Source organism: Solea solea, chromosome 3 (assembly GCF_958295425.1).
Source record: "Solea solea chromosome 3, fSolSol10.1, whole genome shotgun sequence".
NCBI lineage: Eukaryota > Metazoa > Chordata > Actinopteri > Pleuronectiformes > Soleidae > Solea > Solea solea.
Window position 1 is genome coordinate 1,841,637 of NC_081136.1, and position 19,520 is coordinate 1,861,156.

General features: G+C 40.7%; 1 protein-coding gene across 2 annotated transcripts in view; it reads right to left on the reverse strand.

The window, feature by feature from the left end:
* The window catches only part of dachb (dachshund b), a 53,308-nt gene extending 36,305 nt beyond the window's left edge, over positions 1–17,003 (reverse strand). The window contains exon 1 of one of the 2 annotated variants that reach the window (XM_058623959.1): positions 16,141–17,003. In XM_058623959.1, coding sequence (XP_058479942.1) covers positions 16,141–16,784 — 644 coding nt within the window. In that variant the 5' untranslated portion in view covers positions 16,785–17,003. The remainder of the gene's footprint in view (positions 1–16,140) is intronic. The other variant, XM_058623960.1, reaches the window with a different exon arrangement.
* Between the last annotated feature and the right edge of the window lie 2,517 nt (positions 17,004–19,520).

Consider the following 19,520-nt stretch of genomic DNA (forward strand, 5'->3'; position numbering starts at 1 on the left):
CACGGGGACACAGGAGCTGCTGGTCTACTGCTGCCTCGTGTGGTCACTTTGTGTCACTGAGGTGAATCTGAACCAAGGGATTAAACGCCAAATTGACAAAATATGACATTTGAACTTGGAGATGGAGGCAGCAGTGGATCAACAACTCCTGTGTGCTGTGATGTTAAAATCACTGATTTTCTCTATAGGGTTTGGTGTGGGAGAGTGAGTGCTTTACAAACTTCAGTTTCCAGTGAGATAAAGATGTGACCATGTTCTTAAAGATATCACAGACTACCTTGTGTTTTGTTTCATTAAGTTTCTCATGTTATGATTAACTTTTTAATGAATTTTTCCAGTCAATAATCTGCTGCTCTGTTATTATCTCAAATATTTCAGGAGCCTGGAAACTAATCTTCATCCATGACCACACAGGTATGTTGAAGTCTGAGAGGTCAGCGACGGCCGTCATATAACTAACCCTGTCACTGTGTGATCGTTAGCATGTGCAGTCAACTGAATGTTCACAATATTCATATAATTGACAGTTTTAATCTGATGTATCTGGTCAGAGAATATGTAACCTGTGCTGTTTTTTAATTGTAGAACAGATTTCACTTTAAACTAAACGTTTTCTAGTCTACAGTTTATTGAAGTACTTTGTCTCTAACAATGTAATGTAAATTAGTACAGTGTAGCCCACATGGACATTTGTCACCTACAGTCATTTCTATGGTTACAGGTTTGTTACACTGTAGTGTGAACGTTAGCTACAGTCGTTTCTATGGTTACGGGTTTGTTACACTGTAGCGCAAACGTTAGCTACAGTCGTTTCTATAGTTACAGGTTTGTTACACTGTAGCGTGAACGTTAGCTACAGTCGTTTCTATAGTTATGGGTTTGTTACACTGTAGCGCGAACGTTAGCTACAGTCGTTTCTATAGTTATGGGTTTGTTACACTGTAGCGCGAACGTTAGCTACAGTCGTTTCTATAGTTACGGGTTTGTTACACTGTAGCGTGAACGTTAGCTACAGTCGTTTCTATAGTTATGGGTGTGATACTACACTAACTACACTACTGTCGTTTCCATGACAACCTTTGATAAACGTGTTTTAATTGTCTCTAAAGACAAGTTTCTTGTTTGCAGCTGAAACTTTTGACTTGATAAAAGTCTTGAGTTTTTTTTAAACGAGTGTTTCCTGCTGTTCACTGAAGACCATGATGAGTGACAGGAAGTGGATCGTCACCATGATAACAGACAAACATGTACGCTGAATCATTCCGGTTAGTATTTTCACAAAGAACCACATGAAGCTCAGAATATAATCAGATCTGTGCAGCAACATGCCGTCAGGCAAGGCATCGAGCGTCAGCCTGCAGACCGGTCACTGCACTGACCGTGGATGTGTGGGAGTGTGAGAATGTGCAGCAGGAAGTCGTTTTTAAAAAAAACAAGCGTAAACATGAGCAGGACAACATTTTCCTGGATAAATTCAGCAGCAGCTTTTCTTACAAAAGAAGAGCAGAAATAAAGCGTGCGTGTTTATTCAGCCTTTATCAGCAGCTCTTAACCTTCTCTGCACAGAAGAACACACTCAGAGTAAATTTAGACTCGGCCTGGGACTGAGACTCAAAACACTCTGGTCCTCAGGAAACAGAGCAGCTGTGTTTCGTTACACACACACACTCACCTGTCACTCATGTTTCCAGTCAGGAAATTAATTATTTATAACACGCGACACAAGTCTAACGTATGACAATCAACTCAAATTATTCAAGTCACGTGCGTCTTAAAATGTGACTGTTTAAATGTCACCTGCTACAGATGACTGCTGCCCCCCTGGTGGCTGCTGAGAGGAAAAACATGCATACTTTTGTTTTAGTATTAAGGACACAAAGAAAAGACACACTTTGTTTTCAGGTATCTACAGTAAATATTTCTGTGTCATCAGCATATGGTTGCATTTTAATGTTTAAACAGATATTTAGTAAGATATTGACATTGAAAATGGCCCCAGTATTGAACCTTGTGGGACACCAGTTTACTATACTGTGTGTACAACTTGTTTTGTCTGTCTCCGTCCAGCAGAGGGCACTGTTAGAAAGGTTACAATGAGACTGTTTTGAGAGAAACACATGATGATTAATGGTCTCAAAAGTTTTTTTTTGGCGACTACTTTTCGTTTGTGGTTAACAAACAAGCTAGAGCTAACACTTCCAGCCATACAACATTGGGCCTATTAGCTTTTAAACTTGAGGAACTGAGGTCTTGCATGGAATCAGAAACGCCCCCGATACGATCTTTTTCATTCTTAAAACGTTTTTCCGTAAAACAAGGCATCACGTCAAGAAATACTTCTCCAAAACGCTGCAGTGCTTATGCCAGGCCTGTATGTGGCGCTGTAACAATGCGACAGAAACACACCAGAGCAAAAGAGGCGGGGCTATGACATCATTGTTTTCATCGATTATTTACACGAAACAAAGTGTTTCTCACTCTGGGACACGTTTATTTTCAAAAATAGTACTTCAGGGCTCCGAGAAATGCTAGTTTTCTACGGATTAAAAGCAGATCCGACAAAAAAATAGTTTGCGTATTCTTCTAATCTCGTGTTTATTGGGTTGAAGCAAGCAACAGTTAGCGTTGCAAGAGATTTAAAAAGGAGGCTCATCCACACTCAAACTTAAAAGGAAACATCACTCAAAATGTACGTGGATTCATCTCCTTACTGATTTAAAATATGACTGCATTATATTTTTTTTTCACCCACAACACAAACCGTCTACACCTCAGTGTTTTACAGCCTCAGATCATTTACAGCACCTGTCTGTGGAGACGTAGCACGACGACAGGAAAACACAATGAATAAACCAATAAAACGCTGCCAGAGGAGCAGTAACTGTTCACTGCTAACTTTCAAAATAAAAGCAGCGTGTACGACATTAAAGGGAGAGTTCAGGTATTCTCAAGTGAGACTTTTTCTTTCTCCTCCCCTAACAGGAAACTGAAGTTTGTAAAACCACTCACTCTCCCACACCAAAGCCCATAGAGAAAATCAGTGATTTTAGCTCACAGGGACACAGGAGCTGCTGGTCTACTGCTGCCTCGTGTGGCATAACAACTATGAACCAACATTACTATAAGTTTGTGCACTTTATCAGGACCTGAAACGCCCACACTTCAAAAAAAACAAAGTCAACTATCCCTTTAAACATGTTCAGTGGGGGAAAAAAAAGTGGGGATATTAAAAAAAAAAAAAAAATCTGAAGTAAAGTTAGGTAAGTGCAGAGAAGAAACCGAAGGAAAATAAAAATATTACAATATTACATTCAAATTCAGTCTGGGAGCACTTTCCTAACACACACACACACACACGGTAGTTGTTGCTTACATAGACGTTCTCTCTGTCCTGTAAACTGCAATAAACCCAAACACACACACACAGACACACCGTAAATCTCACCATAATACGCCCTCCGAGTGTATGTGTGTACGTGTGTGTGTGTGTACGTGTGTGTTTTATAGGTGTTGTAAATTTGGCTGCCGGCGTTGTTTTTATCAGCATATTCGCAAGCTGTTTAGCCAACGGTGCAGATGTCACTGTTACGACCACACACACACACACACACACGTAAAGACAACGCAGAGACAAACATGTACACACACACACACACACACGACATTTGACACTGTTTATACAGTGTCAAATATGTGTGTATTAATATAATTCTAAATTCACCTGTGTGTGTGTGTGTGTGTGTGTGTCTATGTTTGTGTAGGTCACACACACACACACAAGCCGACCCACCATTTGCATGCTCCTGTAAATGTGTGTGTGTGTTTTAAACATATGCGTATTCAGTGTGTGTGAAGGTCAGTACAAGAGTGTGTGTGTGTGTTATTTGATTAATGCTGAGAACCGTGGAGTGTTTAGAAAGAGGTCGCGACCTTTCGGCTTCCATTCAATCAGACACCAGGAGAGAGAGAGAGAGAGAGAGAGAATACCTCTATCCTGTGTGGTTTTTTGAACCTCGCTCGCTCCTCTGACTTTTTCCTGCCCCTGGAGAATCTGATAAGCCTGAGTCAGCACTTTTACACACACACACACACACACACACACACTAATAAACCCAGCCGCTTGTTTAGCTCAGGTGCAGCGACCACATGCTTCAGATACGGAGGAGGAGCACAAACGAAAGAGGGCGGGGCCAAAGCTATGCGAGGACGCTGTACGACTTTGTGAAAATTTGACCGTACATAAATATTAACGTAGTTTATGATGATCCTTGCGAAAGGCAGAGGTGAGTGGGAGTGGCCTCGGTGTTTGTCGATTACCTTTTTGGCGACGCTAATCTGAAACACGGCTGTCAGTTTTCCCGAAAATCCTGAGAAAATTAAAGCTTTGTGGCATATATATATATATATACACATATATATATATATCGATATTGTATCGTGACAGAAATATTGTGATAATATCGTATCATGACTTAAATATTGCGGTAAAATTGATTGTAATGTGACTTAAATACCGTGGTAACTTGATGATCGTGATAATATCGTATTGTGGCTTAAATATCGTGATAATATCGTATTGTGGCTTAAATATCGTGATAATATCGTATTGTGACTTAAATACCGTGATAATATCAGATTATGGCTTAAATACCGTGGTAATATCGTATTGTGGCTTAAATATCGTGATAATATCGTATTGTGACTTAAATACCGTGATAATATCAGATTATGTCTTAAATACTGTGATAATATCGTATTGTGGCTTAAATATTGTGATAATATCGTATTGTGACTTAAATATTGTGGTAATATCGTATTGTGGCTTAAATATTGTGGTAATATCGTATCGTGACTTAAATATCGTGATAATATCGTATTGTGGCTTAAATACCGTGATAATATCGTATTGTGGCTTAAATACCGTGATAATATCGTATTGTGGCTTAAATACCGTGATAATATCGTATTGTGACTTCTCGGTAATATCGTATTGTGGCTTAAATATCGTGGTAACGTCGTATTACGGCGTCTCTGCCGATTCCCACCACTTGGCTTAATGTTTATGTTTGCGAACAAGATGGCCGCCGGTCTGTGAGGCTTTAATAATCCACGACTCAAACACCAGTAAACATGTTCAGGTGAACACTTTTTCTCCTCCTTTTCTCCCATGTCATCTCTTTCCTTTCCTCCTCTTCCTCCCTCCGTCTCCTCTATCGGTTCATTTTCTCCCTCTCTCTCTCTCTCTCTCTCTCTCTCTCTCTCTCTCTCTTTAGCCCCTGCGGCCCCAGCCAATTACACACTGTTTGTCCACCCGTTTTCAATAAAACACCGACTCCCTCCCTCCATCTCTTTTTTCTTATTCTCCCCCCGTCCACCCCCAACTGCTTCCGTCCACTCCCGTCTTCCCTCTCCTCCACCTCCGCCCTCCCTTCTCTTTTTTCATTTTTAATTAACTTCTTTTGTAACTTGGACGCCCCCCGCCTCCCCCTCCTCCCCCCTCCTTCAACATGCCTCTTGCACTCCCACTCTCTCGTTTTTCTCATAAACACACACACACACAGTGTGAGATCCAGCACACACACACACACACATGTAAACTCGGGGTTAAACATGTTATTTACATATCAATCACACGCTAACACTGAAGCGAGCCTCACATTAGCATCACGCCGCCAGTTCAGCATCGCTCTCAGCTGCTGTTTGTGTTTCACATGTTTTAATATTTCACCTAAAGAGCGACTTGATTTTGGCGACTTTTGTCAGTTTACGTTATCGTAAAAGCTATTATATCTGACTGAAGGTCAGATTAGGTCAGATTAAGTAATGTAATGAATGTTTGTTTGTTATGATTAATTTCTGATCGTTTTGAGTCAGATTGTTAGCTTAACCGCTACCTATGATGTCTGCAACGGTAAATATTTTCTTAATGAAAATCGCTAGTCGCTAAGCCAGCTAGGTAGCTTCTAGGCTATCTGCTAAATAGCATATTTCATTCATTAAAAGCTGGAAACAAAACTGATTTTTATTCATTCAAGTTGATGTTATTAGCTTAGCCTCTTCTATGTGCTAACCCTGCTAATATTACGAGTTTATTAACCAAATCGTACGAGATATAATAATCAGAATTATAATTATCTATCATTCTGAACCAATAATGTGATTTTGTTGGACAAAATACACAAAATGGTTTTGTTGTTTTGGCTACTTCCCAAGCCTGCTAAGTAGCTTTTATGCTATTTGCTAAATAGCATATTTTGTTATTTATTACAACCTGGACACAATTTACGATTTTAGTCGTCCACCTGGTTTAATATATACGTTTATTACCTCGTACAAGTGTATTAATTTAATCCTAAGAGATTTAATAATCAGAGTTATAAACATTAATCTTTCTTAATTAATAAGTTTGGATTAGTGTTAAATCTGCTAGCTTTACTGCTACACATGTGACGGCTGAGTAATTCCTTTTTTTTCCTGAGTGAATTCAAGATTAAGGATTATTTTCTTTCACAAAACAAATAAATAAATGATTTCCCTGTTTAATAAATCTGTAATCTGTGGTTAAGACACAGACCGGTATAAACCGCTCATTAAAAAAGGGACCGGTTAATGAATGAATGAGCAGTGTTTGTGAGCGAGTGAACTGTGTTTTCATGCGTTCACTCTGTTTTTAACACCGGGTAACGATGGGAAAATCCTGCTGCGAGGAAGTTGTCCGTCAGTGAATAAAAATTACAAGAAAAACAAACATGTAATCCCTAATTTGTTAATTTACTGGCATGTCCACCATCACAGTATAATTATATAGAATAATCTCAGAGTTATCAGTGAGACGACTCAATTAAATAATAATTAAATTTACCTGCTTATATGATAGAACTTCTTTGTTCAAAAATGTTCAATAATCTTATGTTTTTGACTTAAATGTGATGTGAACGTTCTTCTTTCATCCTTTCATTTCATTTTTAAAGGTGCAGTGCGATGATTTATCGCTGACACCAATACGTCAAAAAGCACACGTCTTTTTCTTTTTTTTTCTTTTTTTTTACAGAAAGACAACAGGAAACAAGTTATGCAAACTGAGACCAACTTCATGAGTCGCGCTGACATGAGCATGGACACACACACACACACACAAGCGCGGTGGAGGGTTTTTTTTCGTCGTTTTTTGACAGCGAAGCATGTATTGTTGCATTGTTTCCTTTGAGTAGAAAATTACAGTGGAGCGGAATCGCTTCAATGACGTGCTATGAAAACGACAGCATGTCTGCTGCGCACACACACACACACACACACACACGTACCACGCTGCTACTGAATGACAAGCTCATAGCAGCAAAAACAATGTTTTCACATTTTCACATCGGGGAAACTCTCTCCCTGCTGTTTGAACTGCAAACTGACAAAGACATTTAATGGTTAAATAAAAATTAAATAAATAAATAAACGTTTTACGCTAATAAACAGACAAAATATGTGATTTATTTTTAATTACAGCTTTGTTTTTAAAGCGACACGCAAGGAAACTTCAGCGGCAAATTAATTCACTTTTATGCTCTGATGAGTTTTTCGTACTTTGTCACCGTCCTCCCGTGATATTACAGTGTTTTCGGTGACACACAATAGTCACGATGTCTCTTCCGTTACGAAAAGCGACACAAATCTTCAGCAGATGCTTTTTTGGTGGTTTGTTATAAAGAGGAGTGAATCGTCTGCATAGAGGCGAACAATGACGAGTAAAAACACTTTCTTCCTGCACAGACAGGGGGCAGCAGAGCATGTCATTTTTTACCATGAACACTTAATCCTCCTTTATTTTGTTTTTTGTTGTTGTTGTGTTTTTTTCTCCTGTTCCTTTAGTTGTGATGATCGCCAGTTTGCGACGTCCTGAACCAAAAAACTTCGTAAAAGTGAGTCCACGTGTCCTTTATCTGCGACTTTTCCGAACCCACTTCATGTTTTAGGTTAAATTCATAATATTTTTTCAAAATAAAACATCAAGATGTATTATAATCCATAAACTGGTAAACAACTTTCAGTTGTCACTGTTAAAAGGACAGTTGTTAAATGTGGTTATGTGGTATTTAAATTATTCAAATTAACGAGGTGAACCTGTGGGAACGCGTACAGCTCGTTAAAAAAGTATTTGGAGTGAATTTGAAAAATACTTTTATAAAATTGTGTTTTTGTAAGTAATAAGTTCTTAGAAAGCAGTTCATATATAAGTAAATGCAATCAAACTTAAGTTATTTGAAACGTTGTTTGTACAGTTAATGTATATACATAACAAAGTTATTTTAAGTTTGACTGGACTTTATTACTCTGCATTTTTTTTTGCACTTTTTACCAATTATATGTAAATTATTTTAAAGGTTGAAAATAAAATGTTATTTAAGTGTTTGATAAAACTAAATTTTTTCTTTGAACAATGTCATCGTGTGTTAACAAAAAACAAAAAAGAAACAACAGAGCAGGAGTTTGGGACGTTAGCGTGGACACACACACACACACGTCTCAGTCAGTTTAACCACTGTTATTATTCTGATCATGATGACATGTTTTTAAATGGATTATTATACGTTTTCATTAATAACACGCTGTCTGCGAGTCGTGTTTGACGCGTGGGGTGGCGGTGACGGATACACACACACACACTGCAGTAAAACACACACACACACTGCAGTAAAACATACACACACACACACAAAAGCGCCACACATGCATAAAAACACAGGAAATGATGGAAATATGTGCGATAATGACAAGAAAAAAAAAACACCCGAGATTTTAGGAAAACACACTTAACCACACACACACACACACACACACACACTCACACAGTGGTGACATGCTTTCACTGCTAATTACAAATAACGCAAAGTTAAAGTTTTTGTTAATAACACGCTGTCTAATAAAGTTTGTGTGTGACGAGGACAGCGGTGGGCGACACACACACACACACGTCATGTTTTTAATTGATTTCAGCTATAATTAAGTCATAATAACACACACACACACACACTTCTTAAAAATGATGGTGTTTTTTTTAAACTGTTATTTATTAATAACATGTCTGTGGAGACACACACACACACACACACACACCTGTCACCCTCACAGCCCTCACTCTTCCTTTCATCTTCTCCGTGACCTCTGACCTCTCGCTCTCTCTGTGATTTTACAGTTTGCGGATGTCGCTCGCCCTTAACTGTAAATCTGTCCGTTGCTTCTTTCTCTCTTTTTTTTCACTAAACACACACACACACACACACACACACACACCTGACAAACTGTCACAATAAATAGACAGATAAGACCAGGTGGAGGAGGAGGAGGAGAGAGAGGGAGGGGTAAATCACAGAAAGATTGAATGAGAGAGAGAGAGAAGAGGAAAGATGAAAGGAGTGAAGGAGATAAGGGAGGAGAGGAGACGTGACCCGCACAATGGGGGGGGGAGGACGGAGGAGACACAGGAGGGAATTAAAGACAACAAGTGGTGAAGAAGAGAGGGAGAGAAAAAAAAAGTTAAAATGACAATGTCAGTTTTTATAAAAAAAAGAGAGTGAGGGAGGGAAATAAAAGAGATGAGTCGTGGAAAGATGGAGGAGGAGGAGGATGGAGAGATTACCTGGAGAACGAGAGGAAAAGCTGTTGTGACTCTCCCTAATGTGATTTCTGAACCAATCTGCTAAGTGCACAGTGTGTGTGTGTGTGTGTTCACAGAGGCATCAAATAATCCTGTTGCAGACCTCTCTCTCTCTCTCTCTCTCTCTCGCTCTCTCTCTCATTTACACCAAATAAAAACAAGGTTTCAAATTTACAAAATGGCCACCGCTCCAGTTTGAACCATAACAAACATCGGCAGCTGTGCTGCCCCCTACTGCTCACGCGAGGATTAAGGTTCAACGCAACAAACAAACCTGCAAACCCCGCCGTTAGCTTAGCTGCTGGGATGTGAGGGGAGATAGCGGCAAAGGTAGTGGCGCTAACGGAGTCGCTAATTCTGCTGCTTAGCTATTAGCTCCCCTGACAAAGATGAACAGCTTTGCAGCAGGGTTAGCGGAGCTAACAGAGCTAACACGTTCAGTGGAATTAGCAAAGCCAACAGAGCTAGCAGGGCTAACGGAGTCGGTGGAAAACGTCACACAAACAGAGATGGGTAAAAAGTGAGATGTCTCACTCTAAAAAAAAAAACCCTGGTCTTTACATGTTGTCATGTGCAGCTTCACCATTAGATGTCACTAAATCTCACACACTGAACTTTAGTCGCATTATTATAAAAGTGTTGGAGGACGAGTCTCTCGCTCTGTTACTGTCAGTGTCTCTCACCCCCTCCTGTTTCCAGTCTCTCAAAAGTTAGAGACTGAAACAGCCTTTGTGAAACATTATCTCACTCACTCACACACACACACACACACACACACACTGACCTGCCGCTCCCCTCTTCACCGTTTTGTTCAGCTCTCACACACACACACACACACACACAGGGAGAGGATCAGTTGTTTTCTGGTGACAGAGGATCATATTTCTTGCTTTGATCTTCACCTCACCCTCTGTTTTCATCCGGAAAAAAGAGAGAGAGAGAGAGAGAGAGAGGTGAAGCGTGAAACCTCTTCTCGTCTGACACCACGACGACGACGACAGCGCTGCACAGAAAATGTGATAAAAACTAAAAGGTCCACAGGAAGTGAGAGACGAGGGACAGAAATGGTCAGAAAACCCAAAATGTCCCTCAACACTTTTTTTCCCTTTTGTCGCGCGGCATTAGCGCAAGCAAGTGGAAGAAAAAAAGAGGGCGTGGCCAAAAGTGACGCAACTTAAAACTCATCGTCACCGTCCTCCCGTCTCTAACGTTAATGCCGTCGCTACGAGATGTGTCACAAACAACGTATGGGAACTTTAAACGGAGCTCAATGTATGGTTCATGTTAGCGTCACAGCTAACCAGCAAGCTACACTTATGACTACACGGTATTTGGTACGTAAAAAAACAAATGCGTTTGACAAAACAAATTATAAATTGAAAATATCGCGTTAAGTGAGCGTGACTGAGTGGAGAAGTGGGCGGGGCACAAAGTGACGCACGGTACAGTGTTACCGCACTATCGTTGTCCTCGTGTCGCTAATGTTGACTTTGTCACTAGAAGACGAGAGAGAACAAACAGTGTTAAACTGAGCTCAATATACGGTTCATGTTAGCATTACAGCTAACTGCCAAGCTAAGGTAATCCATTTCTTATGTGAGAAAAAAAGACGCAGATGCTAAAAACAATAGCTTTGACTTCGATGATGCTAGGAGCAGCCATCTTACAATATTTTGACGCTACGTTGTCGACGTTTCCCGAGCGTTTTCTATGAAATCTGCTCCAGTTAATCACAAAATAGTCGTAATCCAGATTAAATGACCCTGCGTACGTTAGACCGTAAATAAACCGGTGAGTGAACTTTAGCAGAAGAGCGATCAGTGCGATCGATCGACTGTGTTAAGATGGTGTGTGATGGGTTCACACACACACACACACACACACACACAGTGACCTGAGCTCACCGGCCGACGCTTTAACCTTTATCAATTAACCAACAGCAACAAAGCGGAGCTGAAACCAGACACACACACACACACACACACAGCTTAATACTGTACAACACACACACAGACACACACTCCGGCGTTTATGATCTCTGCCGCAGAGATGTTACCTGAGACACTGTGACAACTGATAGCTCTGTTTGTGTACACACACACACACACACACACACACACACACACACACGGCCTTCGGGTTGAGGTGTGTGTGTGTGTGTGTGTGTGTGTGTGTGTTTTACAGACCACTGTGCTCCATTAAAAGAACTTAATGCTCCATGTAAAAGAATGAGAAACATCAAATTGATGCAAGGAGTTCATGCTGTGTGTGTGTGTGGGCTCTAACAGCCCGTCGTGATAAGGAGAGCCGAGAATAACCCTCCGACATCAGCAGCCCTCCCTCCTGTCGCTCACTATCGATTCTCACACACACACACACACACACACACACACACACACACTCTGAGGCGTCAGAAGAAAAAAAACTTTCTTTGAAGTTTTGTGTTTAACTGTCTACTGCTCAGTAATCTCAGATTATAGTGCAGATTACGACTGAAGTAAACTCTAGAGTCTGTTTACAGAGACTTTGACCAGTCAGGGGAGAGAGAGAGTGCCTCTGCTGGCCGTCTCCAGTGACACGATAAAAAGATATTATCACAATATTTACGCCACGATGCGATATTATCGCGATATGTGAATCGTAATATGATATATCACAATATTTAAGTCATAATACGATATTATTACGATATTTACGCCACGATACGATATCACGGTATTTACGCCACAATGCGATATTATCGCGATATGTAAGTCGTAATATGATATATCACAATATTTAAGTCATAATACAATATTATCACGATATTTACGCCACAATACGATATTATCACAATACAATATTATCACGATATTAATGACATGATATGATGTCATCACCCATGAAATTATAATACAATACTGTGACAATATTTAAGTCACAGAGCGATATTTTCACGATATTTACGCCCTGATATTGAAGTCAATAAGTTGCGTGTTTTTTTGCGATTTGCTAACTGCAATTTTTAATTTGCGATTAATGATTAAATTATTAAAAAAAACTCATGCGGTGAAAGTGAAGTTAAAAACGTAGATTCACCCCCTGGTGGTTAATGAGTAGGGGACGGAGAATCACAGCTTTTTCTCTTTCTTTTTTTTAGTTTTTAATTTTTTTTTTCCCAGAGTGAGCGAGAGGTCGAGAGAGCATTAGTGAGAGAGAGAGAGAGAGAGAGAGAGGCATTAGAGGAATGTGAGCGAGAGGAGTGTGTGTTCAACAACAAAAGCTCTCTCCAGCCGTGTTGTTCCATGTGCATTCACCGTTCACATGATCCATTATCACTGCTGACATGTACTGCTGTGTGTGTCTGTGTGTGTGTGTGTGTGTGTGTGTGTGTGTTCACAGATAGGGGTGAGAGACAGAGGGCGAGATAAAGGGGGAGAGAAAGTGCGACTGGCTGATAAAAAGAGTCGAGAATAGCAGAAGAGATGAAATCAGAGGAGAGACGAACGGAAACAAAAACAGAGGAGTGACCCTGTGTGTGTGTGTGTGTGTGTGTGTGCGTGCGCTGAGACACACACACACACACACACTGTTAATAATTAGCCGCCGCCAAACAAATCCACTCAAACTATCACTTTACATGAAAACAAAAAAAACTCCCACGACTCAAAAAGAAAAAAAAAAAACGACTTTAAAAGTAAACATAACCCCTCCCATTTCCTGTCCCTCCAGCACCTGAGGCTCCACCCACACAGTCATTCCCAGGAAGTGATCAGGATCACCTGGATCAGTGTCTGAGAACAAAGACACGTGGTGGAGTCGTCGTCAATCACACTGTGAGTTTAACACTCGTTTGTATCTCATGTGTACATTTATTTATGAGAGTTACTGATTCTTATTATTGTTATTAGAAAAACAACCAGTTCATCTGTCACTTGTTTTCTCTGTTAATCCATAAAAATGTGACTGCGGTCGCTCACATTAAAAGAAGATTTTTTTAATTTGAAATGTTTGTAAAGACGAACACGAATATTTTTATTTAAATACTGACTCGTCACATGTTCACGTCTTTATCTCACTGTTAGACAGACTTTTCCAACAGGAAACGGACGTTTGTAAAAACCACTCACTCTCCCACACCAAACCCCATAGAGAAAATCAGTGATTTTAGCTCACGGGGACACAGGAGCTGCTGGTCCACTGCTGCCTCGTGTGGTCACTTTGTGTCACTGATCTAAATCATGATGAAAGATTTCAAAAGCCAAATTGACAAAATAAGACATGTGAAGTTAGTGATGGAGGCAGCAGTGGATCAACGACTCCTGTGTGCTGTGACGTTAAAATCACTGGTTTTCTCTATGGGCTTTGGTGTGGGAGAGTGAGTGCTTTACAAACGTCAGCTTACACATGGAAAAACTCTGTTTAACAGTGAGATAAAGACGTGAACATGTTCTCAAGACGTCGTAGACTTAAACTGACGCAGATTTTCTTCAGTGAGTCTTTTGTTACGTGGCTAAAATCCGTTATGTTTCATCACTGGTTTGATTAAAGCTGTAGTATGTAACTTTTAAAACATAAGCAAACAACTTCACACAGTTTTGCGATATTTTGTGTTGCATTGTTTGAAATGTTGATTAAAAATAAGAACAAAACCTCCTCCGCTGTCTAAACTGCGTCCGTCGCCTCTAAATAAAAGGACAGTGGTCTTTGTTTTAGTTTCGTCTTCAGAGAAACGTCCAAAAATCCTTAAATACCGAGAGGTTTCCGCAGATTTTGAGTCTTTTCATTAACTGAGGTTTTGTTCAAAATGTTAGAATTTGATATCAAACGGAACATAAACAGCGACAGAAACTCATGATCAGCAGACCTCGTGTTTAGCTGTTAAATCGACCCTGACGTCTGATTTCAAAAATAAAAGTTCACGCAAAACAAAACCATTTTTGTGGAACAATAAACACGTTTTTATAGAAGTTTGTCTTAGAAAAAGTGAAATATTTCCATCGTTATGGGTTTGATTTAACACGTTTCCACAAAAACTGAATTTAAACCTTTAAAAACTTTATATTTCTGCTGCACTGGGAGGTTTTTATGTGACATTTTAAAGTCTAACTTTGGTATAAAAACTGCTATATAAATAAAGTTTGATTGATTGGTGACTTTTAATCTAATTTGGGTCTTTAAACAATCTTTAAAATAGCTCCATAAATGAGATTTATCATCGTTATACGTATTATTTTAAACAGGTTATATATTTTTCGTCAGTTTGAACAAGCAGGTGTCAGCGCACACACACACAGAGACACACACACACACACACACACACACACTAAAACCATACCGTAAAGTGTGTGTTTACATACAAACAATGCATTAAACCTGCGTCACACACACACACACACACACGCACAGAGCAGTAATGGATAATAATGGATTATGAGTGTGATGATAATCTTTCCCGTCACTGCAGATTATTTACCGCCTCTGTGTTTTTAGTTTTAAGATTATGACAATAAAAAATACCATGAACCGACATTTACTGAAGGAAAACGTTCAAAACAAAAATGGAAAATGCGCCTTTAATCATTTTAGAAATGCCACATTTAGTGAGAGTCACAATTATGACATTTAATTCATTATTAGGAGAAAAAAAGAGTCCCAAAAAGTCCTTTAAACTGGATATTATGTATAAATAAACGTGTCTAATTCTGAGATAGTGGCTCATAATTATGAGATAATGACTAGGAAATGATCATGAAGATTAAAAGATGTTAAGATGGATGAGATTAATGTCTTCATATCTGAGATGAAAGGTTGAAATTATTCACTGTAAAGTCAGAATTATGAGATTTTTCTTTTTAAAGGAAAATATGTTTTCATTAAGTGATCGTTATTGTTTTTTGTTTTGTTTTTTTAGATCATACTGACAAGATAAAAAGTTTAAATAACGACATGAAACGTTGAAAATATGAAATGAAATGTGGGAAACTGCTATAAAATGATCAGTTAAAGATTAAAATGTCATAATAAGGATGAAGAAAATGTCATTTATGGGCTCAAATTATGACATAAATCGAAATTAAATCGATTTTCAACTTTATTTATCTTTAATCCTTTATCCTGACTTTACTTCATAGTTTTAAATTAATATCGTTCTAATAGTACATTAAAGTGACATAATTCTAATAATTACACAGTCAATCATATGACTTACTTATTGTAAGTGGCGTTAAAGCGTCTGCTAAATAACATGTAATGTAATGTAATGTGATGTAATGTAATGAGGACAAACCGTCGTTTAAATGCAGATCAAATAATAAAACAGTGAAACGTGAACGTGTTCTGTGTGAAAACATTAAACACGTGGTGTGAACACATGAAAACATGAACACATGAAAGTACCGCAGTCACTTTGTAGCCGCGACAAAATAACACACCTGAAAGTTGGTGATGCAACTTTCACACACACGCGCGCGCGCCAATGATCGATAATCAGAGTGATCGGTGACGTCACTGACCTGGCGCTGGTACAGTCCTGGTACAGGACCTCAAAGTCCTTCCTGCTGATGAGTTTGCAGCGGTTCACCCCGGGCTGGATGGCTCCGAGTCCCCGCAGCACGCGCACCTGCTCCACGGTGCAGACCACCGGCGTGATGTCCAGCCGCTTCAGCTTCGTGTACACGGTGTGGAGTCCGCCCACCAGGTGCTTCAGGAACAGGTCGAACACCTGCGGGAGGCAGATGAGCTCGTGGCCGTCCACGCAGAAGCTCGCCACCTTCACGCCGTGGACCTCCACGAGCTTACACTCGGCGCTGCCGCAGCTCTGAGACAAGCCCGGGGAGCCGGGGGTCAGTGCGGCCGCGCTGAGAGAGCCCAGCCCGCTGAGGGCGCCCAGAGCCGGGGACACCAGCGGAGCCGCGCCGCCGTTCCCCAGGCCGGACAGCGCGCCTCCTGCTCCGGGCAGGAACGCGCTGAGCATGGAGGAGGTGAGGCGCGGGGACGCGGACACGGAGTGCGTGTGAGAGTTGGTGGTGAGCGGACTGGACGCGCCGGTGGACGCGGCGGAGCTGTGCAGCGCGTCCGGGCCGGAGCGGTACATCGCCACCGGGGTTGGAGTGCCCGAACCCGGCGTGAGCAGCGGAGGAGACCCGGGGAGCGACATGGAGGAGGACACCGTCTGTCTCACTCACTTTTCTTCTCCTCCGTCTCTCTGTCCAGCTGCACAAACAAGAATAAACCACTTTTTTCTCCTTCTTTCTTCACTTTTTCTTCTCTTTCTTCTTCTTCTCTCCCGTCACTCGCTCCTCTTTCCATCCGCAGCACGCGCTCCTCAGCTCCGGCTCTCGTTATCCGTGTGCGCGCGGGACGCGGACTGTCCGGTCTGTGCGTAAAAGGGACTGGATCAGACTCCAGGTCAGCCCCCGGTCTGGCCCCGCCCCCTGCACACGTGACAGACAGGCGCACGAGCCAATCAGGAGAGAGAAAGTGTGTGTGTGTGTGTGTGTGGTTTTCCATAAACTTTCTCACGCGCTATAAACGGGAAGTTTTTATTTTTCCTATTCAGTTTTTTCTCAAATTCAAACCTCAACTCTTGCTCCCTGTGCGCGTGCACACGTGTGTGTGTGCGCGCGCGTGTGTGTGAAGGAGTCCAGGAGTTGTGGCTCAAATGCGAGCTCTGCTGGTGACAGAGAGACATGAACACAGAGAGAGAGAGAGAGAGAGGGAGAGCAGGTGGAGGGAGGGAGGGAGGGATGAAGAATAAGCAAAGAGGAAAGGAAAGAAGGAAGAAAATAAATGAGAAAGGAAAAATGATGGATGGGTTAACAAAGGTACAGCCAGGAAAGGAGGAAGGAAAAGTGGGGAGGGATAGAAGAGGAGAGGAACAAGGAAGGAGGGGAGGAGAGAAAGAAGTGTCCTTAACTTTGGGGGAAAAAAAGAGGAGAGAAAAGGGAAGGAAAGAGGATGGAAGGACACTGATGAAGAGGAAGCAAAGAGGAAAAATTATGGATGGTTCAAAAACAAGGCAGCTAGGGAAGGAGGGGAGGAGAGACAGAAGTGTCCTTAATTTAAAAAGAAAGGATGCAACGATGGAGAAGAAGAAAAAAATGAGGATGAGAAAGGAGGATAAAAAAGAACAAGGAAGGGAAGGAGAGAGGAGGAAAGTAAAGTGGGGTAGTTAAGGAAGGAAGGAACTAAATGAAGTGCATATAATTATTATGATAAAGGCGTGTGTGTGTGTATAATGGGATTGAGTGGTGTGGATTACAGACAGACTGTGTGTTTTTTAATCCCGTGTAATCTCATTACGCCGAGAAACTGCGACTGAATGAAAGAGAGAGAAAATGGAGGGAAAAAAAGAGTTTTTATTTTTTAAGTATAGTAGAATATAAAAATCTGTAATCTACTGTAATCTGATTAAATCTCCTGCAGAAACACAAAGCTTTTATTGTGAAAGAGTGACAGGTCTGTGCTGAGTGTACGGAACAACAAATGCGACGTAATTCAGCGTCATTTAAAGACCAAAACAGTTTATCTTCATATAATCCCATATAATCCAGTTGTAACATTATAGTCACAGTATAAATCTGTTTGTTTTTGGGTCAAAATGTTTATGAAATTTCAGTTATAGTTCATTATTTTGGTAACAAAAGTAGTATTTTTCCTCCATATAATCTCCGGAGGTTTTCTGTATTATCGCACGCTTTTATTTCTAATTTTTTTTTAATCCGACAACTTTATTTATCGACGACGATGAAGACAAAACGAAATAAAAACTGTTTTCGGGAAGAAACGACCGAGCTTTAACTGACGGACAGATTTGACAGAAGGCGTCGCAGAGACACGAGGACCGCGATTGTCCTCCGAGGACTCGTGAAGATCCAAGACGGAGACGGATGAGGTCTTCACGGAGGTGAACGTCCCTCTGCGGGATTTTAATGACTCACATGAACTTGGAGTCGGACTTTAGGATGTTTGAGAGGAAGAGGAGGAAGAGGAAGAGGACAGGAGTAGAAAAAAGACACTGGTCTGCAAAAGCCTTAACAGACGACAAAGTTTGACCCAGAAAAAGGACAATTTTAGCGGGTTTTGATGCTTTTGGACTCATAAATGAACAGTGCTGAGTGCAGTGGTTCTCTGGAGGTCTCTGTTCTGGTTTTCAAAAAACAATACCCAGAGAAGACCTTCACAGAATGTCTTCAGATTTGCTACAGAGCTTCTTATGGACTTGAAGATTGTCCAATCAGATTTTGGTGGGCGAAGGTCAAACGTAAAGGTCATGCGTGATGTCGAGGATTGTCCGTCCTGGTTTTAGAACGCGATATCTCAAGGAGACCTTAACGACAATTCTTCAAATTTGGTAAAAAAAAACGTTCATTGGGACTTTTAAGATTAATTCGTTCAGTTTTGGTGATCAAAGGTCAAATGTCAAGGTCATTGTGTTTGACGTGATTGTGAACTCGAGGGAACTTCTTGACCGTTCATCACGATATCTCAAGTATTCTTCAGTGAAATAAGAAAAGAACTTCTTACGATGTGGTACAAATGTTCACTCTGGGCTGCAGAATGCACTGAGTAGAAGCTGGTTGTTGAGGGGTAAAGTTCAAGGTCAGAGTTCCTCAACGGAACTTCTTTAAACGTGGACTTCGGAATGTCTTACGTAAATTTTGGTTGCTGGAAGTTGAAGGTCAAGGTCACTGTGACCTCACAAAACTGACCTTTGGTCGTCTCTCTGTGGGAAATGTCTTCTTTTTTTTGTTTAAACCACAATATCTCAAGAATTCCTGAACGCAATTTCTTCACATTTGGTAGAAGTATTCACTGGGACTTCTGTACAGATTGATGTCAGAATCCATGTCCACGTCTTCTAATCTGAGCCGTGTCGCGGCCTTTGCCTCAT